General features: G+C 37.0%; 2 protein-coding genes across 4 annotated transcripts; both read left to right on the top strand.

The window, feature by feature from the left end:
- Positions 1-8,223: 8,223 nt before the first annotated feature.
- Positions 8,224-10,260, top strand: LOC120626700. Its single transcript, XM_039894328.1, has 3 exons — positions 8,224-8,385; positions 8,888-9,061; positions 9,896-10,260. Exons 1-3 carry the CDS (start codon positions 8,254-8,256, stop codon positions 10,136-10,138), a joined length of 549 nt encoding a protein of 182 aa, XP_039750262.1. The 5' UTR covers positions 8,224-8,253; the 3' UTR covers positions 10,139-10,260.
- An 8,253-nt stretch (positions 10,261-18,513) lies between these two features.
- On the top strand, positions 18,514-25,651 carry LOC120626699 (glutathione S-transferase D7-like). 3 transcript variants are annotated; one of them, XM_039894325.1, is made up of 7 exons: positions 18,520-18,586; positions 20,072-20,170; positions 21,940-22,120; positions 23,108-23,166; positions 23,611-23,752; positions 24,341-24,505; positions 25,065-25,650. In XM_039894325.1, the coding sequence occupies exons 2-7, from the start codon at positions 20,097-20,099 to the stop codon at positions 25,203-25,205; spliced, it is 762 nt and encodes a 253-aa protein (XP_039750259.1). In that variant the 5' UTR covers positions 18,520-18,586; positions 20,072-20,096; the 3' UTR covers positions 25,206-25,650. The 3 variants fall into 3 exon arrangements, with proteins under 3 accessions (XP_039750261.1, XP_039750259.1, XP_039750260.1); XM_039894327.1 differs by lacking the exon at positions 20,072-20,170 and having other exon boundaries at positions 18,514-18,586; positions 25,065-25,649; XM_039894326.1 differs by lacking the exons at positions 18,520-18,586; positions 20,072-20,170 and adding an exon at positions 19,019-19,111 and having other exon boundaries at positions 25,065-25,651.
- The last annotated feature ends 784 nt before the right edge of the window (positions 25,652-26,435 follow it).

The following is a 26,435-nucleotide window of genomic DNA, read 5'->3' as shown; positions in this document are numbered from 1 at the left end:
CTCCCACCATTGACGAGGTGGCCTGGATGTGTGATGCAGCTAGGGTACCGACAAAAGTTGCATCCCACATAAGTGCATTCCCAGCCTCCAAGGAATGAGCTTCATACCATCAGGTCTCTTGGCATCGCTCCGCGCCAAACCGATAGGTTCTAATACAGATATCGTCGGATGATCATCTGGACTTTTTTGTGTATTGCATTTCGGAAAAGCCGAGCAAAATTTAAAAGAGATATTCATGGTAACGCAAGCCCGGCTTTTCGGTAAGTAAAACTAAGGTAGTACCGCTACTGAACTAACTATGTCTATCTTACTATCGCAGAAAATCGGTAATGTCGTTGCGAATAATAAGGGCCCGTAATCTGTTATGCGTATATTCTGCTATTTCTAACCGCGTGCGGATCATATCATACCCATACCTATTTCGTATCACACCGGCTGCGGCAGTCACTGAAGCGGGACGCATTTTAGCTACAGGCGCGCTATCACACGCACACGGACCGAAAGGGTCCTTACGACAGATCATAGGACAGAAACAGAAATACTGACAAACAAAAAGGGCCCTTACGACAGATCTTAGAACAGAAACAGAAATACTTTTAAAATCAAATAAAAATATTTGGATTTTCTTTCAGGTTAAATGATATTGATAAGAGTTTTTTGAAATCACTGACAAAACTCTAATTTTATCTGAACCTATGTACAGAAAGATGTATGGATGTACTTCAAGATAATTGTAGGCCTTTGTTATAGAGTGGTGTTTGAAGAGTGGAAATACCCGTTGCAACATTTGATTTCGCTTAAGCACTTACCCACTTCCCTAATCACAATTTGTTATCTGTAATCATAAGTCCTAATAAATTACTGTTTACAGCAATGTAGAAGTTCTATTACGTTCTAATTGACATAATATCATTAATTTCTTAATAACATGTTATTTTAGAAAGGCAATACAGCCTATAGTTACTAATAAATATATATGTTTTATCCTACTACAAGTTAGCCCGAGACTGTAATTTCACCTAGTGGTAAGCGATGAAGCAGTCTGAGATGAAAGCGGACTAACCTGTTATATTTAAAATAATTTAAAAATTCATTTATTTCAAGTAGGCCTAATTAATAAGCACTTTTAAAACGTCAAGTCCGTCTGTGTGTAGTGACTCTACCACCGGTTCGGAAGGCAGATTCTACCGAGAAGAAGCCGGCAAGAAACTCAACAGTTGCTCTTTTCCAACATCTACAATTTACATTTTACATTTTAACATTCATTTTCTATCTTGTGAGAGATGAAAGCAGATCTGAATGCTTCCAAGCAACCTTGTCAATAAGAAATTCATCAATTGTATAGTAACCTCGCTGTAATAAATGAGTTTTATCATATTCGTTAAACTTATGCATTGCCAATTCAAAAATCTAAAATTACCTTAGGAATCATATTATAAAAGCGTATACTCAATCCCGCATATGATGTCTGTACCTTTTCCAGACGATATGCAGATGTCACTCATGCATGACCATTTCTTGTAAGTCGACTGTTTATATCCACTTTTTGTTTATATAGACTAAATTTTGTCTTACAAATACTTTATTGTTATATATCCTCCTGGCCGTATCCGACCACAGCGACTCCTTCTAGCTATTATGAGCGTACCTGATGTGCTCTCCAGTGACTGGCATAACCACTCTTTGTTTTAAACGTGCGATCACATTGACAGCACATCAGTACTCCACCAATTATATTGTAATATATGGCCGGCGATGGTCTGGCCTTTATCTCATTACGCCTAGCATCTTGCTCTGCACGCCTTTTAACTTCAAACTCCGATACTTTTTTATTTACGGAGTGTCTCCATCGCGGCCGATCTTCTGCTTCAAATTCCCACAGTGATGGGTCCATATCACATCTCTTCATGTGCCGCTTTAGCACATCTTTATACCGTAAGTGTTGCCCGCCCTGCTTCCGTTTCCCAACCTGCAATTCGGAGTAAAATATGCGTTTAGCCACTCTTTCTTCACCCATTCTGGATATGTGTCCACACCACCGGAGTTGCCGTCTTATTATATAAGCCTCAATCCCGCTGACATTTGCTCGTCGTAAGACTGTCGTGTTTCTCACACGATCCGACCAGTGGATGTTCATAATGTCGCGTAGGCACCTAATGTGGAACCTGTCTAAAGTACGAAAATGCTTGCGGTTTAAGCACCACGTTTCTGAAGCATACAGTAAGGTTGGTAGTACTATAGCTAAGTAAACGGAGACCTTCGTTGAGAGCCTTAAATCATGCGATCGAAACACCTTAGATCGAAGCTTTCCAAAAGCAGCAGAAGCAGCTCCTATTCTGCTGTTCACTTCGGCATCGAGGTTGCAATTGCATGATATAGTGCTCCCCAAGTATCTGAAATTACTAACTTCCTTGAGCGTTTCACTGCCTAGCTTAATATTGAATAGCGAAGACGTGGTCGTGTCAAGGGCCATAACCTCGGTTTTCTTACAATTGATCCTTAGCCCAAACTTATGACATGATTCGTTGAGACTTTTTATAAGCTTCTGCAGGCCATTAGGGGACTCCGAAATCTGTAATAGTATCGTAAGCTACTTTGGTGTTAGCTTTTAGCCTTGCTAGATTAAAAATACCACCGTCAGACCGAAAACGAATACGAATGCCCTCAGATACTGTTTGCAACGCGTCACGTACTGCAACCGTAAAGTAGAGAGCGAAAAGAGTAGGTGCAAGTACACAGCCTTGCTTAACGCCACAGTTGACAGGAAAGAAAATTGACTGTACACCCTCTACAGTAATACAGCATTGCATATCATCGTGCAAGAGTCGGACCAATCTCACAAACTTATCTGTGCATCCAAGCTTCGTCAGTACCAGCCACAGAGCTTCACGAGGCACGCTGTCAAAGGCTTTTTCTAAGTCAACGAAACAGAGGTATAAAGGTTGTCCTTGCTCTCTGCTTTTCTCTTTAAGTTGACGTATAGAAAATATAGCATCACATGTGCCTCGTTTCGGTCGAAATCCAAACTGTGTTTCTGGCAGGACATTTTCCGATAAGCACAACAAGCGATTGAGCAGAATCCTCGCAAACACTTTCCCTGGAGCGGTGAGAAGGGATATGCCTCTGTAGGAATTGCAATCAGAGCGGTCTCCCTTGTTCTTATAAAGAGAGTGGATGGATGAGATACGAAATTCCGCAGGAACACGCTCTTCGTTCCACATTTGCAAAAATAACTTCCATACGGCATATTGTAAAGCCTCACCTCCATACTTAAGCAACTCCCCAGGTACTCCATCAATGCCAACGGCTTTTTTATTCGGTTGCTGTTTAATAGCATCTACGACTTCCTGCAGTAGCAAAGGCTTATCGAGTTCCCATTCGGTAGGTAATGCCGTCATTGAACGAATATATTCTAAATCCGCACGCCGATCTATGCTTAATAAGTTATGATAATGCTCACTCCAACGATTAAGCATATCTTGTTTGCTTGTCAGTAACTTGGTGCCATCATGCGATCTTAGTGGCACGCTACAATACCTGGTTATACCAACTAACTTACGAATCTCACAATAAAATTTACCCATTTGGTTCGACTCCTTAAGGCACTGAATGTAATTAGCCTTATTTTGCCACCATTTATCTTTTGCTTCACGTACGTACTTACGCAGCTCAGTATTACTACGCTTAATTTTATCGGCCTGGTCATTAAGAAGACGTCGCAAAACACTTCGATGTTTTTTGATTGCTTCGGTAATAATTTCGTCATTCTCATCAAACCAGTCTTCTTGAACACTAGATACAAAACCCAGTGTCTTTGAGGAGGCGCTGATTAAACCATCTGTAACTTTTCGCCAGTTAGTTAGATAATCCCCCCCCTCAAGGTCTAAAGCTTGTACTGTTTCGTTAACTTCATGAACAAAAGCGTTTCTAGAGTCAAGAATTTGTAAATAATCCACATTAATTCGCTTCGTCTTTACTCCTTGATTTCTATGAGGAGCGCGTAAACGAAGTCTCATTTTTATAATGACCAGCCTATGATCACTCCAGCAGTTGGCACCACGCATGACACGAGTAATATTGACTTGGGAAAGATTTCTTTGTCTTACTATCGCGTAGTCCAATAGATGCCAATGCTTCGACCTAGGGTGCATCCAGGTGGTTTTGTATTTTGCCGGGAGCCTAAACATTGTATTGGTAATAGCCAGTTCAAATTGGGCACAAAGAGACAGTAAAAGCTGACCATTACTGTTGATATTGCCAATACCATGCCGTCCTAGAACTTTTGGCCAGGCTTCATAGTCTCTACCGACTCTGGCGTTGAAGTCACCCAAAAGCAAAATCTGCTCTCTGAGGCGAATCTTAGAGAGCGCTTGCTTAACTTCTTCATAGAACTTGTCTTTAACGTTATCATCCTTATCCATTGTTGGCGCATAGACGCTAATCAAGTTAAGAAAATTGTCATTGGCTAAATGTAGGCGCAGTGTAGTTATTCGATCCGAAATATGAACGGGACATTCCTCCAACTTGCAGAACAGGCTATTTTTGATCGCAAAACCAACACCAGATCTCCTGGGTTCCGATACGGGGGTTCCTTTCCAAAAGAAAGTATATCCACCCCCATGCTCCACAAGTTTCCCCTCGTCAGCCAAGTGTGTTTCGCTAAGAGCAGCAATATCGACGTTGTAGCGTTTGAGTTCTCTAGCAACTATGGCAGACTTACGTTCAGGGCACATGTTATTGTCACGATCAAGGAGGGTTCGAATATTCCACGCACCAAAAGTCATAGTTTGATATTTTATGGCGTTATTTTTACATTTTTTGTGACGTTTTCGACCACGAGTTGTGTGATGCAGAGGCAGCCGTGGTTACTACCTCTAAAATATGAGCGGGTTAAGCATTTTTTTGAGACACCTTTTCTAGTCCCCTCCCCGGCTGAGCGAGGGAAGCAGTGCCTCCCTAAACAGGGCTGCTTCGTCATCCTGGGTGCTGCCGAATCCACACTGTCAACCCAATGCAGTAAGAAACGACCACTCTCCCTGGACCGCCTGTGTGCAGACATTAGCCAAAGCCCAGTTTGCATAACCACCAGACCTCTTTGCCTCTGCCCATCGCCACAGGACTTAATAAAAACACAACGGAATCCTATAAGCTAGATACGAGTCATTTGCGCAGGATATATTAAAGTGCATAGGCTTTCGCGCTTAAAACAAATGCACTCTCTCGTCCCAACCTTTCTGTATCCGATGGAACGGAAGACCGCTACAATCGGAGAAAGGTTTGGATGCTGTGTCTGGCCGGCGTTCTCCTTGACCTCTAACGCCGCCCTTAGCCTTCCACCAGGCCTTGCTAACTCGCCGTGTCCGCCAAAATCCGTTGCTTATCAGCTGTGGCTTGCCTTTCACGCCGAGTTAGTCTTTGTACACAAGTTGCGGGAGGTAACCGCTGATTGACCTAGCGCAAGCGCATAAGGCCCCCCTCAACCAGGTTTAGCCCACGAGCCGACGTGGTTTACCAGGGTGTGGCTGCTGAGTGTACAACAGCTACTAGGAGCCACTGGCGAGAGTTTGTGAAGTGCTAGCGAATTTAACCATACAATCTACTCCCTCAACTAGAAGGTCGGCTTGCAGACGTTGACGCTGACACAACACTACACCCCTTTTTTTTTTTTTTTTTTTTTTTTTTTTTATTGTTATAAATATATTGTGTACCTATTTCTTTAAATTTTCACGGAAGGATTAGTTTATAACTTAAAATTCTTCCTTGCATGCTTTGCCAATTGTTGCTCGGTCTAAAGGCGATGGTTTTCTACCTTAGATTCTTACCTAAGATGTGCTTGGTCTGTTATTATTACACAATAAGTTTCATGAACAAACCTCACAATATATATTATTGAAAATGCACATGGATATGATGCAGTCTTTACACAGCTGAAGTTAAGTCGGCTAAAGCATACTACTGAATAAAATATTCATGATACAGACTCATCAAGTCGAAACAATATGCTATCGATCGTTATAAACTACCTACCTAGTTCTATAATAAATTTTGCATTACAAAGGCAATTGTTTTCAAGGTAATATGTGAGTAGAGAAAATACTTAGTAAGTAAACGTAAGTACCTACTGACTGTAGGATAGTTACGTTCATGAAATGACTCAGCGGAAATTGTTTGCTAGTTGTTCAGTGGAACGAAATGAAACTTTAAGGAGGGCTAAAACAGGCATTAGACATTTTTCTCCACGAGGAAAGGACAAAATTTTAACCTTCTCTCCGCTGTTCTATCCGCTCTCCGTTCATAGGGCACGCCAAATATTCAAATAAAATATGTTGAATGGGGGTAAATTTCTCCTTTTCGTTGTAGGCAAATACATTATTTTACTTTATCCTTTCTCAGTGGATACAGCAGAGGATATTTTTTTGCACGCCTCATAAGCGAAGCGTTGAGTTGGGTATTACTGTCAGTTAACGCACACCGAGTGATTCTCCAACTTAAAATGTCTATGTCTAATGTCACTTTTTTGTCCTTTATAGCTTTTATATAGACAAATACACTATTTTTAACGCTCATGATATTTTTAAATCTCTTTCTATTTTAATCTCCTTGATGATGAGAATCTCCTCTTGCAGCAGTTTACACACAATTAGGGGTTCTTGATTTGATTCCCGGGTCATGCCAGGGACAGCATTTTTAGCCGTCGTCGGTTCCGGTTACTGTCATCATCATTATTGCAATCGACAGAGTAGTAGTAGAGCTTTTACTGACAGAGCTCGTCCGGGGAAGTACCTACTACCTCCATGATTATTTCTGCCGCTAAGCAGCATTGTTGTAATGCTGTGAAATTGTGTGAAGGAAGGGCATGGTTGCCGGTGTAGTCATAGACACATGAGACTGGGCGACACGTTGCAGGACGTCTTGACTGCAATCACATATCATGGTAAAGGATGACGCAGCCTAAGTTGGAGCGCGCTTGCCTACTCTTAGTTTCAAGGTACTCATATTGTAGGTACTGGGAAAAATGGAAGCTAGAAGGGCATTCCAGATCCTTGCGGTGCGAATCAGAAACGAAGATGCAAAGCGCTTCGTCCGCGTCCGTGGTATATCAACCACGTAGGGATGCAGATCCTTATTGAGCCTCGCGGTTTGATGGTAAAATGAGGGGGGAACTAGATCAAACAGTTCTTGAGCACACACTCCGAAATACCATCAACATCATACCAACCCATTACCAATCTGCCCTGGGCCAGCGTGGTGGACTACGGCCTTAACCTTCTCATTGTGGGAGGAGACCCGTGCTCTGAAGTGGGCCGCACTTCAGAGCACGGGTGGTAATGGTTTATGTGATGATTATGATAATATCATCATGATATTATAGGTATAAATCGCGTAGCAAATAATACAACTTTGTTGCTAAAGAAGTAAGCTAAGTACGCTTGGTTTCCTAGTAGCACATACCTTTAAGTTCATTCAAAATACAATTTCCTAAATGAATCCACAAACAATCAGGAAATTGATGACGCACCGTTGTACCTTGCAAAGGAAGTGAATCAACCTTAATTTGTTACCACTAGGCTACCATTAACAAAATAATTAGTGTTAGGCATAATTTGTCCAACTTTAACGTAAGTGTTGTAACAACACATTAAAGTATTAGATACAATTAATAATTGACATAATTAAAACAAAACTTTTTGTATTTAAGTATGGGTAACTTAAGTTTTACATATCATATCAAAGTCGGCGACGAAAGTAATCGAAAGCTCAGTAAAAATATATTAGAAAGGTAAGTTTCGAATTAATATTTTTATCTAATTAATTATTTTAATATCATTATAATTGTGATAAACAAAAATAACTACTACTAGTGCCCATCGATAATTTACAATGTGTAAACATGTTGAATGCCATAAACCGCATCAAAACTGGTCTGGTCTGGTGAAAAATGGATATTTAATCAAACAAACTTTTTTTTTTTACTTTCTAGTATAGCATATTCTAAAATATATAAAATTATAATAAAAATACCTATTACTAAAGAAAATCTTTTTATTATAATTGGTTCCGTTAATTTTAACGTGAGTTTATTTTTTTCGTGTACGTCAGAACAGCAGGTGGTAAGTAGTGAAAACATTTATTTTGTTGTAAAAAAGTTTGCTCACGTCATTAACAAGTAACTAAGAAAAATTTGAGGATACACAGTAACTTTTTCAGTCGTATAGATAAAGCTATAGCTATTAATATATTTCTATAGACAGGATGATACTTAATCTCATATTTTCCCAGATGTTGAAAATAATCATCGTTGCATCAGTCATATCCGTGGTATGCGGTACCCAGTATGCTTACTTCGATAACAATCTTGTAGAATTCGACGATCCACCTGCACCAGTAAGTATATCTTATATCTTTAAACGAGCAATTCTTGTATATATATTATATATATATATATATATATATATATACATATAGAACTATGTATATATATAATCGGAGGCTTGGAATCGGCTCCAACAATTTTCATGAAATTTAGTATACAGGGGGTTTCGGGGGCGATAAATCGATCTAGCTAAGATTCATTTATATTGAAATCTCGGGCAAAAACTGCAAAAAATATACTTTTTGAGAGATTCTGATGCGTGCGATGCGTGAACGGTAAACGTTACGCCAAACGACGGAAGTATATAGTAGGTATATCGGAATTGTCGGAATTGTTGTTTCTTTAAAGTTCTATAAAACAGTCCGCGACAACATAGGAATATTTTTTTAAGTCGGCTCATTCGCGGACGAAGTCGCGCGGGTCCGCTAGTTACGCTAGTCCGCTACTAAACTACAAATCCTGTAGTAGTTTACAATTAATTTTTTGTATTTAAATTTTGTGTTTATCTTTCAGACTATTTCGCTTCCGTACCCCTATAAAGAGCCAAAAGTGATCAAGGTAGAACCGAGACCTGCAGTAACCTATGATGTTGGAGTCCGCACAGCAATCGTTTCCTCACCACCTACTGCTATGACCAAGTTAGATCTTATCATGGCTCCCGTCAGACTCATTTGTTCTGTAGCAACGGTAATTGATTTCTTCTTAATTCTATTTTTAAATACAGTTTTCGAATAACGAAAAATTGTAAATTCAACGTAAAATGAATCCTACCTTCCAAGTTTCAAAGGTTTATTTCGTCGGCATGCCTGCGTATTTTTGTGTTTTTTTGGAGTTTACTCCTTAAGAATCGATTTTCATATATAAGGCGCCCCGATATGAGAAAAATGTGAGGAGTAAAATCTACTAATGAATGACCTCGTTACGTTTTCGCTTTGCGACGTTGCATGCCCGGCAACCGTGATGCGCAAACATGCAACGTCGCTTTCGTTTAATTAACTTATTTTTCCTATTTAAGTTACCAAGGAAACCGAATAATATCTAGATAAAGAAACAAACACATAAATGTATAGGACAGAGTGAGATAGAAAACATATTTTTTTTTTTACCTATTCTAGTTACCATGGAAACTAAATAATAAACATTACATTTATCCTAATGGTTCAGATGCTCTACATCCACCTCAATCTCTCGTAGGTTACTTTTAAGAAGTTACACTTCCGCCGTGTGTGAATAAATTGCACAGGATTTTTAATTTACCCTTTCATATGGTATTAATCTTTATTCAGTTAAATAAACTCTTTTTGTGTATGTTTCGACAATCGTACTTAAGGAGTAAACAACAGTCGTGCATCGGAGCTGACACAATCTTTTTAAATTATGCAAAATCAGCAGTAAATACTAGCTAGCAATGCCTGGATAAACATTGGAGTGAATATTGAAATTAGGTTAAAACGATAATGATGTTAATAAAAATAGGTAATAGCTCATAACAAAATCATAGAACTTATTTATTTCTTTCAGAGCGTTATTGGCTTCATTAAAAGGACGATTATGTACGTAATAACGTCCATCCCAGCTCTCGTCTTCGGCTGCTTCTCATCCCTCGGAGTTTGCAACCTTTCCGCAATCTGTAAATTTTTCAACATCGACCCATCTTCCTATGTGAATGAAATAGCTTCGTTAGTTAATCCTGAACGTTTGAAGAGAGCGACACAGTTCGTCGAGACCGCTATCAACAAGTATAGAGAACTTCAAAAAGTTTAGGATTTCAGTGTTTAATTTGTGTGTAAAGATATATTTATATTATTTATTTATTTTATTTATAGCCTTTTCGACAATCTTATCTTACCGATTCTTTACTTATCTAGAAACCGGTTTCGCTTGATTGTCTTACTTTATATTATAAACGAGTGTAAATAAATAATCTATTAACAAGTCTTAAGTTTTGTTTTGTTTGAAAGCTCTTATCTTGGGAACTTATACCGTTTTATTATTCTGCCAAAAGCACAAGCTGAAGATTTGTGGACATAGATCTTAATACAATGGCTATAAGTTTCATTTAATTTTGATGTGGTGGCAGTGGTGACCAATGTGGTTTTATAAATGGAGATCCCGGGTTCTGTTCCCGGTGGAAGAAATTTGGCGAAGAAAATTTGGGAATTTATAATTTCCGATTTTTATCTGGTCTTATCTAGTGGGAGATTGTGGCTGGTTACCACCCTACCGACAAACACGTGCCGGTAATTTAGTGTTCCAGTATAATGTCGCATAGTTAGAAACCGAATGGTTATGGGTTTAATATAACCTGCCATACACCTGACAGTGACAGTTTAGTCTGCTGTCATCCTAGTCTGCATCATCACTCACCACCAGGTGAAACAGTAGTCAAGGGCTCAGTTGTAGTGAAAAAATGTATACTTATTTCACATCAAGTGCGAAATTATTTACAAATACAATTGTGTAGCAAATCAGCATGGTAAATAAAACAGCTTAGTAACTCTCAACATTAGGAAAACTAGCAGGTAAAATAAATAAAGACAAGGTCATCTATTCATGATGTGTCCTAACAAAGGAGACGATTTATGACCTTCAGTTTGTGACGTCATTAACTCATTACTCATAAATTATGTTTTAACGTTTAAGTGCTGCTAAAATGTACTGCCGTTAGACCTTACCTTCATTCAACCCTCAAATTACGTGTTTCAAATAATAGGTAAAGTGAGTAATGTTTATAACGCGTAAAAAACTTTTTTTAAAGTAGCATAGCAAAAACAATGGTATCCATGACTATTTTTTTTATACTCATACTCTACTAACAATAAATAGGTAGAATTGCGTCCTGCCTTCGACAAAAAATAATATCCTTAGTTTTCCTAAGCCATGTGATTAATTTCACGCCAAACGCTAGTTTGAATAGGATAGTCAGGCAAATAAAGAAAACGTACCTACTGTAAACTAAAACTAGGTTATTTTTGCGGTTCCCTTTTTTCTCTGAGCGATAGACATAGAAGCTATCAAGGCAATATCACAGTACGAAATCGTTAAAATGGACAATTTTAAAGCTATCTACCAAAAAATAAATACCTGGTAGCAAAATTGATACTTGAAAGAAATATATGACATTTTGAAGATCTTAAAACAGTTTTTGTCACTATTAAATTGAATACTATTTAATTATTTTGAAGGGAATTTTTTATACATAAAAACAAAAAATTAAACATTAATGTGGTTAATAGGTAGGTCTTCATTATTTTATCAGCAATTACTGTAATAACTTTCTATAGGGTAAAGACACTTAAACCGAATAGACTTCACGTTTTTACATGAAGTAGAACTACTTGAAATAAAATTTAAAGTTATAACTTAACAGATAAAATTTAGCGCAGATATTATACTTTCTGATTAAGAAGGTCTGCTCTGAGAATAATAAATAATATACTACGACAATACACACATCGCCATCTAGCAAGTAAGCGTAGCTTGTGTTAGGGGTACTAAGGTGACTGATTAATATTTTCATGAATAATGTACAGAAATACTTAGAATATTCATATAAACACCCAGACACTGAAAAATATTCTTGCTCATCACACAAACATTTTCCAGTAGTGGGAATCGAACCCACGGCTTTGGAGTCAGAAAGTAGGGTCGCTGCCCACTGCGTTAGTCAGTCTTTAAAGAATGAGAAGGGATTAGGCCGTCCACCAGGCTGGCCAAGTGCTTATTAGTCGACTTCACACGCCTTTGTGAACATTATGCAGATTTCTGAGGCGTGCAGGTGTCCACATAATGTTTTCCTTCACCGTTAAAGCAAGTGATATTTAGTGAATAAATTAAAAACGCGTATTGCTTTAAAACTTAAAGCGTCCCGAAGATTGAACTTGGTCCCTCTAATAGGGAGGCCAAAGCCCTAACTAATGGCCTCATTTAATTTTGGTTATTATTTATATACCATAATATATTTCTTGAAATCGTTTTTTGTTTGTAACTTAGTAATTGTCTCTTGCGCTACGATAAGCTAGACAAAGTAATTAGTAATAAATAACTGAAGCTACTATCGCAGTAATGTAGCCATCGTACAGTCAGCCTAAGTGATCAACAAGTGCAGCCGATAACCTTGTGCATGCGCTGACGTGATGTCACTCGGTGCTCGGTGGCACATTATTTTGGTCCTGGTGACTCACAAGATAACAAGAGAACTGAGATAGATCGACAAAACAACGACTTTAAACAAGTGTTTCAAACACTGAATCACATACTACAAGTATTTGTACACTGATACATTGATGCATTAGTACTGACTTATTATTATTTATTTAACCCTTATCTTTAATTGTACACCACTATGAAGTTAGGAAAATAAAAAAAAACAATAGAAATACAAACACAGAAATAGAATACAAAAGGCGGCCTTATCGCTTAGTAGCGATCTCTGCCAGGCAACCTTTGGATTAGGACAAGATGAGCGGGAGCAGACTTAATGTATCAACTAAGTTTAAACAAAGAATTCAAATTCAAAATTCAAATTCTAATCTTTATTTGCGTGATTGCAGGTTAACAAATATGATCTTATAATAAAACGTAACAAGCTACTTGCTACAATCTGCCATTCTATGGCATGCAAATTACAATAACAACTTAATTATATAATTATTTTTCTAATTTATACAAAATGTCAGAAAATTAAGGTATCAAAAATTGTGTAGTTAAATTACAATGCCAACTTAAAATTAAATAATGTAAAGTAAACCAAAATATAAACCTAGAAATACAATAATTTAAGCCTTTAATTTTAGATATTCGTCTACTGAATAAAATTGACGAAGCATAATAAATTTTAATCTTAAATTTAGGCAGATGTTAAATAAAGTATATGGTACATTTTTATAAATTGTAATTGCCATACAATAAACATTTCTTTTATATAGAGTGAGGTTTACTTTGGGCCATACTAATTTATTTATTACCCTGCCTACAATATTAGGTATATTGTAGGCGGGATAATAAATTAGTATGGCCCAAAGTAAACCTGGCTACAAAGTTTTTTAATGACTAGTAGAGCTTTTTGTGAAAGAGTTTGTCTGGAATAGTACTACCACCATGCCTATTTTTGCTGAAAAGAATGCGTTGTTCCAAGCTAAACTGCGTGGGTGCCAGAATACCTAATTACAGGCACCCAGTGGCGTGCACTGGGTTTCTTACCATATGGTATGCATACAGCAGGAACATTGAATAAAACCGTCAAAATTCTCCTCCTATAAGACTTATATATCAATTTTAGGGTAGACAGTGCTTTTGTGCATGTGTGAGGTGCACGCCACTGCAGGCACCTGAGGCTTAACACCTACACTACTGGTACATACAGGGCATGATGCAGGTCCTGCTTAGAGTTGCCCTATTTATAGGCGATTTTACAAAAAGGTGGGAAGAGTAATCAGTCTCGTATAAGAAGCGCCATGTACCTTACAGAATTCTCTTACATATTATTGAATGTGCAAATCCAACCATCAGGTGGGTTCAAAGCCACTTTTTTTTCTTAGTTAGAATTGACGGACATGGCAGATGGCCCACCTGCAGTGGCATGCATAGAGAGTATGCATAGGGTATGCAGATGACAATGTGACAATGTGACAATGTGAGATGGTGATAACAAAAAAAAAAAGTATTAACCGGCTAAGTTTGTTGTGGGCTTCTTCTTAGATCAGGGCGCGTTTGGAACCCTCGTAGCTTTAGTTTTAAGTTGACGAATTTATTTATGACCATCAACTCACTCCTATGTCATATTTTACATGTAATGTACACATCAAAAGTGCCCTCTACGAGTATGTGCTTATTTGAATAAAGAAATATTTGACTTTGACTTTGACTTTGATGATATTAAATGAAGAAAACTCCAGTACTAGTTAAAAATACTTAAGGCTTGGTTTTATATAACTCTTAGTCTTACGATGCCTATCCTTAAGTTTTTTATAACTCGTACTGTAGATTTTCATTAGTTTATATCATCTGCATTTCCTGTGCATACCCTTTATGCACGCCACTGCAGGTGCGCCACTGCCTTGGTCGTCAATTCTAAGAAAAAAAACAGAGGTAATGTGGCTTTGAACTCACTAAAGTGCACACTGTTGAGGATGTTTTAAAAATAACTGTTTTACACGAAGGCAATGCGAGCAGTATGTTATACTCGCGGTCAATGCAACGCTTATACGGGCTATGTGTCATTCCCGTCTTATCTTGCGAGCGGTGTGATAAACACATGTTTTACTAAAATATTTACAGCAGTTGCAATTTCGCATTGTGTGCTCGCGGTGCTCCGTACTCTTATCGTTTTATTAATGCTAACAGCCCATACACCGTTGTTTAATTACAAAGATTTGTTATCAAGGCTTTATCTTTGTGAAGCAGAAAGAGTATCAACAAGTCGTATCAGTCATACATGAGATCACGCGTATTCAGGACATAAAATGGGAAATTCGAAGAGCAAAAAGATGAAAATCACCCAGAGCGATGGGCAAGCGACCGAAGGAAATCGAGAGCGAATTAACTCTATCAAGACTGACTCCCCCGACGTGAACGTTGCAAACAAAAGTTCGGAAATTGAAAAGGCTTCAGAACTAATGGAAGAAAAAAATAACGATAATGCAAGCAGTGCGTCTACCGTTGAAGCTTTAGACGAAAAGTGAATTCGTGTGCCAAACAAACATTGCTGCTTTAAGCCAGTGCAATCTCCAAATAGTTTATTGTGTTATGTAATTTCGGTAAATCTTATAACAATATGTCATAATGGTAATTTAATATATACTCATTTGTAATTCAAGCGTATTATTTTTGCTGCGTTGATAATGTTACCGGTAAACCGCAATCAAACCCGAAAATAAGTGATGATGCGGCTTACCCGCTTGCCTAGAAGATGCCTATTCACTCTTGATTTGAAGGAACCCAAATTATAAGTATCGGGGAAGACGGAATCATAAAATCAATTGAAATTACTTTTTTTACTTCGTACAAAGCGACGTAGCGTTCCGGTCCGATGCCACGTTAAAACTAATTAGGGGTTAAAAATAAATATAACTGCTGTAGCCCTAACAAGTTGACCAGCTTCAGGCGTGGCAGCAGGATCCGCCCGCGTAATATTATATACATATAGTCATATATGAGATTTTTAGATTTATTTAAAAAATCATTTTTTTAATCTTACGTAATTTTTTTTTTCAATGAAAAGTATACTTTATTATTTCTATTACCTCCAAGAATATGTATAAAGAGTTTCATGAAGATCGGTAAGGTAGTTGTCGAGTGAAAGCGTAACAAACAAACTTACTCCTATTATACTATTCACATTTATAATATTAGTAGGGATTATTACTGTTTTTAATTATTCTGTTATATAATAGTGTAGATGGGTCATAGTTACCACTTAAAGAATTATTTTTATTATTTACCAGTTGAGATCACAGTCAAAGACTAACTATAGTCAAATACATAAAAGAAAAACAAATTAATAATCATACCTAAACTATTTAGTACTAGCTGTTTCCCGCGACTTCGTCTTCGTTTGATTTTGTTTTTTGAGACACATGGACATTAAGTGTAGGTGTAGTTGTACTGAAATTTTTAAGTTCTGTATTCTTATAAAAAAATAAAAATTATTCGCATAAACAATATCTGAAAAGAACTGTCTAACCAGTCTCAGCTCCTCCTATCACTTACAAAAAATAGTAATCTAGTCTTAGTCGTTTATCACAAGTGTTATTTTAATTGCTTAAAACGCACATAACTTAGAAAAGTTAGATGTGCGTGCTGGAATTCGAACTCGGCCCTCGGAAGTAAAGAACGAGACAGCATTGCTGCTTAGCGGCAGAGATTTTCTCGTAGTAGGTAGAAGAGCTTTTACGACAAAGCTCGTCCGGGGAAGTACTACCACTTATTTCTGCCGCTAAACAGCATTGTCGCGATGCTGTGTTCCGGTCTAAAGAGTTCGATGTCCAGTATAACTGCAGGCATATGATGCTTAACACCTTTGCCTCATGCAGGCATATGATGCTTAACACCTTTGCCTCATGCAGGCATATGATGCTTAACACCTTTGCCTCAGGTTGTAGGACACCCTGTGACACAACCTGAGGCAAAGGTGTTAAGCTAAGATCCAACGCTTCCAACACTTTGCAGGAGGTGTTCCTTGCATGCCCTGCGAAGTGTTGCTCTGTTCATAGGCAATAGTTTTCCACTTACCATCGGGTGTTCATCACTTGTTTCATCATTGATTACTGTACAAAAAAATACTGTAATATAAATAGGCTACTTTTCGTCATTTCAGCTAACCTATGCCAAAAATCAAGTTTATTGGTTGCATAATTAGAACGTGAACGAAGGACAAATAAACAAACAAACACGCTTTATAATATTAGTAACGATTCGCTCTCATCTCTCACAAGAAAGAAAAAGTAAAATGATTTTCTTGTCGGCTCTTCTCGGCGGAATTTGCCTTCCGAACCGGTTGTAGAGTCACTACAAACAGACTGACTTGACATTTCAAAAGTGCTTATAAACTGGGCCTACTTGAAAATGAATTTAGAATTTTTTCAAATTAATTTAATTTTCAAATAAATTTAAGACTTGGTAAAACATTTTGCACAGCATTCGTGTTGATAGTTATTTAATGACACCTCGTTACATATGATTTCAGTCAATTAGGCTTTTATGCACAATGACTGAAAGTGGCCATTTACCATCATTATAACACGTACATGAAAGCCCTTAAACATCCTGATACCGTTTACAGTCAAAATTACATGGGATTTATCTCCAACTAGAGTAAATAGATAACTGGGCATCATCATGTGCCATTATTTACAAAATACTACATGGGTTTGGTTTGTCAGCTCTACATTGTTTCTAACTAATTTTCTTACGATCTATTTAATGTAAATTGAAATGAAAATACACTTTATTGTACACCTAACAGAAATTAAATCATAAACAAAAACAACACAATAATACACAGGCAACCCAACAAAGGAAAGGGTAAAAAAACAGACTTAAGGGTTAGGTTGTACACAAGAGCAGAGCAGTTACCAAATTAAAAATAAATATATATAACAATTATTATATCATACAAAGTACAAGCCTACAACACAAAGAAAAGTGACTCAAAAGAAACAAAAAAAAAAACTAATTAGGGTGGCATAAACTAAATAAGGTAAATTATGCTATCTCTCATCTCATCTTTTAATTACAGTCCTAAGATCGCACAAGTTTTTTTTATTCTGCCCTCGATTTTAGTTTTCAAGTGAACGAAATGAATTAGTATCACTTTAAACAATGGGAAACTTACTATTGATCAAAATAACTTAAATAAATTAGCCTTGACGCGCCATTATTAGATAAGTTGCCTCCTAAGCAACAAGAACTGGGGTTATATTTTGCCCTGAATACTTTATGAAATCCGTAATTTTGTTTTGAGTTTCTGACTCAGTATTGAAGCAGATACCATGAAAACGGTGCTAGTCTAGTGTGGACCGAAGCTCTAAAAGTTTCGAACTTTCTTTAGCGATGCCAAAGTTCGATCCCCGGCACACACTTCTATATTTTCGGAGTTATGCTCGTTTTTAAAGTAAGCAATTAAAATATCACTTGCTTTAAAGGTGAAGGAAATCTTCATGAGGAAACCAGCATGCCGGAGAGTTCTCTATAATGTTCTCAAAGGTATGTGAAGTCTACCAATTCGCACTGGGCCAGCTTGGTAGACTACGGCCTAAACCCCGGGTCGCATATACTGACAAGAGACCCATGCCATATCGTTAATGGATAAGTACCTATATAGCTTTAACACCCAGGGAACAGGCACATGCCTATAATGTTTACAAAAAAATATAACAAATGCTACAAAAAAACAGGGTTTTTGGGAATTTCTCTCACTTATTCAAGTCAGAAATAATATTGAATATAAAAATTCGATGGACGGATGGACGATGGACGATAAATAATTGAACAAACACATTATATGAATTATATGCGTCGTCACTCTGACTGGCAGTAAATGGGCGCGCCTATTCGTTACCATAGAGCTCTCGACCATAACATTGTTACTATAATCGTGGTATAAAACTACTTCTTCTCATAACTTGACTGATCGTCAACGTGGCAACATTTCCAAAGTGCGAATTTAGATTGTAAAAGTGATAAATATTTTCATAACATTACATATAAAAGGTGACTTTTTATATTAAATATAGCTTAACATTTATTATAGCTCATTGAGTTGAACTTCTAGAAGTACATTTTTTTATTCATAAGTATTGAATAAAAATATTAATCGATGAGTTATGAGACAATTGATGTGAATTCTGCTAAACACAGATTTCTAAACGAAACTAATTAGACAGATATAAAAACAGGGTTATCGTTTTTCCAATGCTACGCTGTAGGAAAGGATAGCCCAAGATACTTTTAGACCAAGATACTTTTAGTTTTTAATTTTGATGCGCTATGATCTAGGATGGAATATAATTCCAAAAAAAAATCTGCTAATAATGTCCATGCATTTTAAACTTCATAGTACCTATAGTATTTTAATTCTGTAGATAATCTTTTATAAACTCGTTGTTAAAAGTTTTATGTTAGTTTACACCTTTATTCTTTGCTCTAGAATTACAGTGTTAAATTAAGTTTTTAGTGAGATATCAAACTGGGGCAATGTATGGACAAAACGGTTGTGCAGAAAGTACAAGTTGCACCGTGAGTTCTAATTTAATTTGTGTTATGAAAATTGGATTTTTCAATTGCTCTCTATTATTTTTTTTTTTAATATTTTTTACGCAATTTTACTGTACCTGCGGTTTATTAGAAGCGAGACTGGCAAAGTTCACCTTAATTTTTCGGAGAGTTTTGAAATAGTGCGTACATATTTGGATCAAGAGAAGTGTCAGCTTTTCATATTTTTCGTCGAGCGAGAGGCTTCGGTCACGACTTACCATCAACCTACCGATAAAGACGTTCCGCAAAGTTATTTAGCCTTTTGGTACGATGTCGTATAGACATGCCCGTTCCCAGCTAGACTGTATCAACACTTACCATGAGAATTTGCAGTCAAGGGCTAACTCGTACTGGAAAATAATAATTCTTTTTCTAGACATTTTTCCTTACAATAATATTGAATTAAACAAACGAAAAAGCAAAAAAAAATCACGGCTTTTTAATTTTACAAACGTTTACAAGGATATTTGGTGTTTTGATGAGATATTTTAGTATTTATGATTCAGAAAAGCTTTTGTTTCACGACTTTTATTAAGAGATTTATACTTTCTATGAAATAACTGAACAAAGTCTTTACAAAAAATATGCGGTGACAACCAAAAACTGTGCTTGTACATTAGATTTCAAATGGGGTTACCGATTAATAAGGAAACGGAAAGAAAATTAAGACAGATAGATATTAAAACCATATTTCACACGGATTCGCATGCACTCACATCTACAGATTTTAATGCTGCATACAATCATTATTTAGGGTTTCCAACTTTTATTATCACGTGAGTTTTTTAGGAAACTTACGCGTTATTATAATCGTTTCTTTCAATAGAGCATTAGTGATATTTTAGATGACTAGTGTCCTTTTTACCCCTTTCCTAATTACCTACTATAAAAGTTATTAGATTTAGCATTAAATAGATAGACGATTTTGTTTTTATTTATTAGTAACAAGGCTTTTAATTACAATTAAATGATAAAGAAGCACATATCCAGAATGAATCTGCTTCCGATTGTATTAACAGTTCTCGCCATCAGTTTCCAGTGGTAAGTGAAAATGCAAGAAAACGATTATAGGTGTTGGAAAACGATACTTACACACTAATGGATTTTTATAATATGATATTAATTAATAGTCTGGTAAAAATCGAATCTTAATTATCTGTAGACAATGGTTATCAGGTTATGCACATAAAACTAGCGGAAAGGAACTGGTTTTCCTTTAAGTTCGTCCTATTTGACTAAACCTAGTCATGCCCTAAATTGAATGCCTTTGATTGAGGCGATGTCTATGAAAAAAACATGACCAATTCTTAAAACTATTGGTGAACGTTTGGTGTATGATTAGGAATCTCCATAGATTAGGTATTACTTTTTAAGGCTTTGCTTTGTTCGTCGTCAGTGAAAACGGGCATAAGGGCTATACCACTAGGTGGAACCATATTACCGGCTTACTCCAGCCCACTTTGCTCAGTCCTTACCAATAAATCTAATCACACTTATCTATAGAAAATGCATATAAGGTTAGGCACACTAAAACGAGCGTAGAGGCACTGGTTTTTGCTTTTACTACGTTTTTTAACTGAGTGTTGTTCTCTAGGTAAACGGGAAACTGATCCCAGATTTCGGCTTATTGCGCCCTAGTTTATCCCGGACTAAAGTAACAGATTTTTTAAACTATTTGCTCCCAAATCAGCGTTGTCGATGTCTGACAAGCTTTTTTGGACGGCCCCTATGTTAACTCCAGATACGGCAATGTTGAGGCATCTGTTACCGACGTAACATTGTGGTCTCTACAACATGGCCATACTCACCTTCTAAGACTTTTTTCCTGCCACTTGTCTCCAATGTCAGATTTGACTACCAATATCACTGAGTGTGGCAGTGGCTTTTCTTGTTTCATTTTATTTCTGTCCAGTTGTTAGAGTTGTAGACCAAAATTATGCTAAAGTCGTGCGCCATCATTGACCATCAAAGGCCATTATTGTATGAGTTTACAATACAATATGTATTATGAAATCGCCTGCAACATTTTTTTCGATGTAATCTTTGCACGCCACTGCGTGTAATTATAATGGAAAGGGTGACTTTGAAGTTTGAGTGGATATAATATGGCTAACAAAGTAATATACACCTAAGTTATACTTGCACTTATATTTTGCTGGCATCAACATGCACTGTTTCTTTGTGTGGATTGCTTCATCACTGCACTTTTTATGCAAAATGTATATTTCTTATCTCTTTTCTTAGATTTATGCCTTTCTTTGTATGAATTGAGATAAAGGTTTAATAAACTTGAAACACAATATCTCTGGTGAAGCGGTGATAGGCGCGGTCCTACAAATATAAGTAATTCTAGTAGAGTGAACAGGTTCATTCTAATAATCCCAATATGTATTTGTCCAGCAGTGGACGACAATCAGTGTTAGTGATCATGTTGATACACATAGTATTATGCATAGTAAATTTTTAAAGCCTTAAGAATTGTAACGCGCCACGCGCCGAGAGAATTATGGAACACCAAGTTCAGTGGTCTAGCTTACCTAAATATTTACTAGGCACTAATAATTTCTCATATTTTACAGGAGGTTTCTGATATCATCGTGTTAAAACATATAAAATGTATTAAAAGTACTTTTAAGAATATGAACCATTTATTGTAAAAGAATCAATCAAATAAAGTTATAGCACATAATATAGGCGTAGGTAGGCACATCGATAAAGAACAATTTCTCTTAGCTAACCTTAGACAAACTGAATGAGTTTGACATAATAATAAGTTTGTGTTTGTATTAAAAGAAAGCTTTGTAACACAGCAACGCTGCAGCCAGATCAAAAGGAGGTAAAATGCCGAGTCAACCTATAAAGTTGTACTACCTGCCGCCTTCCCCACCATGCCGGTCAGTGATGATGACTGCACGGGCCCTTGGGATCGACCTGGAGTTGGTACTAACAAACATCATGGAGGGAGAACATAAAACACCGGAATATTTAAAGGTATTTTAACATATGAACAAACGAGCTTACGGCTAAGGATCATCTTTCTTCTCAGTTGGTTCGGTCGAGGTCGTCATTTAAGTGTTGTGACAAGCTTGACTATCGGGCACCACTCATCTCTGGTAGCTGCCTTTCTTGTTAACTCATGTAAACGACAGCTATTGCAGCCTCTTTGGTTGGCGCATCTCATGGGCGATCATCCGCGTGCTCTGGTGCCTTCGACTCTTCCCTGGATCCTAAGGACTCTAGATGGTTTTAAACTACATTTAAAGCCATTGGACGTAGACTGACCAAACAACACGCAAGCAAAGTTTTATTACAAAATAAATTATTATCGCGATAGCTTAAACTGTAAAAAGCATTCTAACATATTCATTGTAGTTATAATTTTTTTGAAGATTCTCTTCACCTTTCGAAAGCTTTTTCGAAACACATAATCTTAGAGCAAACAAATATTGCTAAAAAACATTTTCTTGTGAATAAAGAATGAAGTTTAACTCTTTCTCATAATGAATTTCGGAGAAAAAAATACGAACGTATATAAATCTTCTGTATGTGTGTCAACTAGCTACTTCTCAACAGCTGGACCGATTTTGAAAAAAAATTGTGTATTTACTTCAATCTTGTGAAAACACATTATTTGACAACTAATGTGGACGACGAGGACGACATCTGCCGGTTTCGATAGCTAGTAATAAAAAATGCCCTGACTAAGCCATTAACTAATATTATACACGTATTCTTGGCCAAATATAGAAATACCAATATGAAATATACGAATCTTTTCATACATAGAAATAAAACTTGCTACTTAGGTAACTATGTGATGTTTGTTATGAACTCCATGTCAACAAGTCATGTTTTCGTTACGTAGGTCAGTATCTAATAGATACCACTTACTGCAAGGCCAGGTAATAACTAATAATATATTTATGTACTCCTGTACATACTCGTACTTACTAATTATGATTTTCATTTGTTATTTAGATGAATCCCCAGCATACGATACCAACAATGGATGACAGCGGTTTTATTTTGTGGGAAAGGTAAGAAAATTTCGTTTTAAAGACCAGGCCAACCCCAAAACTGAAGCGGTGATAGCGCATTGGGTAAGAGCTCGACTTCACTTTCGGGGTCCGAGTTCGAATCCCAGCACGCACCTCTAACTTTTCTAAGTAATGTACGTTATAAGTAATTAAAATGTCTCTTGCTTCAACGGTGAAGGAAAACATCGTAAGGAAACCTGCATGCCTGAGAGTTCTACATAATGTTCTCAAAGGTGTGTGGAGTCCACCAATACCAATCCGCACTGGGTCAGCGCAGTGGCCTACGGCCTTAACCCCTTCTCATTGCAGGAGGAGACCCGTGCTCTGTAGTAGGCTGGTAATTGGTTGATGTTTCCTGACCTCATGATCCGTAGTTAAACATCTTAACCACTAGACAAACGAGGCAGTAATTCCTCAAACGAATCTACCTGTATTTCTTCACAGTCGCGCTATCCTTGCTTACCTGGTGAACGCTTACGGTCGGAGTGACGCGTTGTATCCGAAAAATCCTCGGCAGCGGGCGTTGGTGGACCAGAGACTTAACTTCGACCTTGGTACATTGTACAAACGCTACATGGACCTCTATGTACGTATATATACATTAAAAGATTTGCTTGATTAGTAAATTGAACGACATACTCGTATATACATATTCCATATTCCAAAATTTAGTAACTTTTCTGACAGTGACTTCGACTGGATGCTTACCAGAGGCCATCTTTAATATCCACGCATTAGCTATAAGTATGGGACCGGTAATGCTATTAAATTATGACCGGTTGGCAATTTGTTGTAAAGATTACTGAAGCTACGGGGCTATGTTTAATTTCTATGTATTTTTTGTTTATAATAATTGCTGCAGAAAAGAAAAGACCAAGTAATTGCTGCAGAAAAAGACAGTCACAAAAGGATTTTGGAAAAGTATTTATCTTTATTTCTTATAACATTCGAAATAAATACTCACGAGTATAAGCTATACTAAATTCACTGTCCACCAATCCACGCTGGGCCAGCGTGTTGGACTACGGTCTATGCCCTTCTCATTTTGGGAGGCCCTGTAATAAGCAGGTAATGGGTTGATAGGATGATGATGATGATGATGAAGATAGTTTAAATAGGGATTATAAATACTTTACATGTACATTGAAATTGAAATTAATAAAAATGTTTGCAGGCTCCGATGCTGTTCCAAGGCAAAGAATACAACGATGAGGCAGCTGAGAAATTAAACGAGGCTCTTGGCTGGATGAATTCAATGCTTGAGGGAAGGGTGTTCGTCGCTGGAGACAATCTCACCATTGCTGATATCTCTATCGTCGTGGTTTTTAGCAATTTAGAGGTTAGTTCACAAGGACTTTAGGGTTATGATGGCATTATCATCAGAGCAAGAGAATTTGAATGCAGAAAAACTAATATAATCTATAATCCGGATCATCTTAGTTTTATGTAATTAAGAGTTCGAAAAAACTTTGAGTTATGATGTCCTAGACATTACGGAATGGAGATCTGTAAATGATGCTCTATATATTCCCTGAAATTTTTGTAATTTAGAGATTAATTCGAAAGCTCTACTTTGAGTTAACTTTAATGACCTAGATATAAGACCATAAGGCACTTGAATGCTGAAAATGTAAATCTTTATCATATGTCGTAGTCTTTAGTAATTTTGAGGATAATTCATATGATTATGATGTTACGATGGCTTCATTAAAACATCAGAATATTTGAATGAAGCTGGCAGATAAGCAAGTCAAAGGGTATCGTAAACAGTCGTCGGGGACAATCGGCTTTAACACCATGGAGGTCAGAACTCCCTACATAGACTTAAGTGCAGCAGTAAGGAAATTATGATGATGATACTGAAATATACCTAATATTTAACTTTTATATTATTTCAGGCGTTCGGATTCGACTACAGTGCACACGAGAACGTTGCAAAATGGTTTGAAAGAACGAAAAAGTCTTTAGAGCCATACGGGTACGAGGAAATTGACCAAGCAGGCGCCCAAATGCTCGCATCATTCCTGAAGAAAGAATAAAACATTTAAACAACACATTTCATTGTTCAATTCACTATTTAAGTACAGTACTCAATAAAACTTAGCACGCGCTGCGGTTTATTATTTTTCTTATCGAGTATGAAGTGTATGTGGCTTTTTAAGTAACCCAATGGTATAAGAAAAACTAACATTAGTGCAAACGCTAAGACGCTGTCCTATACTGATACGGAAACTATCGTCACTTCAAATTAAAGGCACTAACTTTGCAGATCTTGCTTGTAAAACATACTCAAAACCACGGAACCCTCACACGTACATACACGCACGAACACTCATACACACACACACACACACGCACGCATACACACACACACTAACACACGCACGCATACACACACAAACACATACACAAACGCACTGTCGCACACATACGCATACACGAACACGTACATTATAAAATTGTAAATTGTATTGTTTTAGTTGTAATATTTTAATTTTTCTTTGTTTTAGTCTTTTTGTTTTTAAGCAAACCCGGAGGTGGGCGTTAATAGCTGTAACACAGTTTCTAACACAGTTGTTACCGTTCCTTAGATTATAAGAATCCATTGTAAATGAGACACAATAAAGACAATTATTATTATTATTATTATTAAAACTCTGATTTACACAAATTTTCATATAGATCCGTGTGGAAAAGGACTCGATTTTAGATATTTTGTTAATTTAGTTAAGTTTAGATATTTCTGTAAAACAGAATTGGTCTCAGTGAGTGATGTACCTTTATGATATGTGACTACAGCACGGAGTCACGAAATTGCCCACCCACGGGCCTGCGAGAGCACAATACTAATCCGACGACAATATCTAACATGAATTTTGAAGCCCACCACTCTGTCCCAACCTGGATTGGGTTGGATCAGTGTGGTGGGTCCAAGATCTTATAGTCTCTCTTCTATGACAGAGGCGGTATTCAGCTCTGGGACATTATTATAGCTGATGCATTGGTTGTGATTTTCCTTGACTTTGTGATTCGTAGTTTGAACATCCTCATCGCTAAACCAACGGGGTTGTCTATAGTATTACTAATTGAATTTATCTTACCATTGAATACCAAACGTTCTTTATCTTAAGGCGTAGGTACTCATAGTTCTTGACACAAAAATTTAGTCCCTTTTTCTTTCTAAATTTCCTTCACATATTTTCCTGATATTAAGAATATAATATCTTTATCGGTATCTAATGGACTTAACCTAGAGTCAAATTTTTTCT

This window comes from Pararge aegeria, chromosome 10, assembly GCF_905163445.1.
Source record: "Pararge aegeria chromosome 10, ilParAegt1.1, whole genome shotgun sequence".
Taxonomy (NCBI): Eukaryota; Metazoa; Arthropoda; class Insecta; order Lepidoptera; family Nymphalidae; genus Pararge; species Pararge aegeria.
The sequence above is the reverse complement of the archived record's forward strand: the minus strand, read 5'-3'. Positions and strand labels throughout refer to the sequence as shown.

Excerpts from the sequence above, each read along its gene's own strand:
- LOC120626700 (XM_039894328.1), top strand. The coding sequence starts at position 8,254 with ATGATACTTAATCTCATATTTTCCCAGATGTTGAAAATAATCATCGTT. Across the intron at positions 8,386-8,887 it reads TCGACGATCCACCTGCACCA|ACTATTTCGCTTCCGTACCC; the intron begins GTAAGTATATCT and ends TTTATCTTTCAG. Across the intron at positions 9,062-9,895 it reads TCATTTGTTCTGTAGCAACG|AGCGTTATTGGCTTCATTAA; the intron begins GTAATTGATTTC and ends TATTTCTTTCAG.
- LOC120626699 (XM_039894325.1), top strand. The coding sequence starts at position 20,097 with ATGATAAAGAAGCACATATCCAGAATGAATCTGCTTCCGATTGTATTA. Across the intron at positions 20,171-21,939 it reads CTCGCCATCAGTTTCCAGTG|CAACGCTGCAGCCAGATCAA; the intron begins GTAAGTGAAAAT and ends TTTGTAACACAG. Across the intron at positions 23,753-24,340 it reads AACGCTACATGGACCTCTAT|GCTCCGATGCTGTTCCAAGG; the intron begins GTACGTATATAT and ends AAATGTTTGCAG.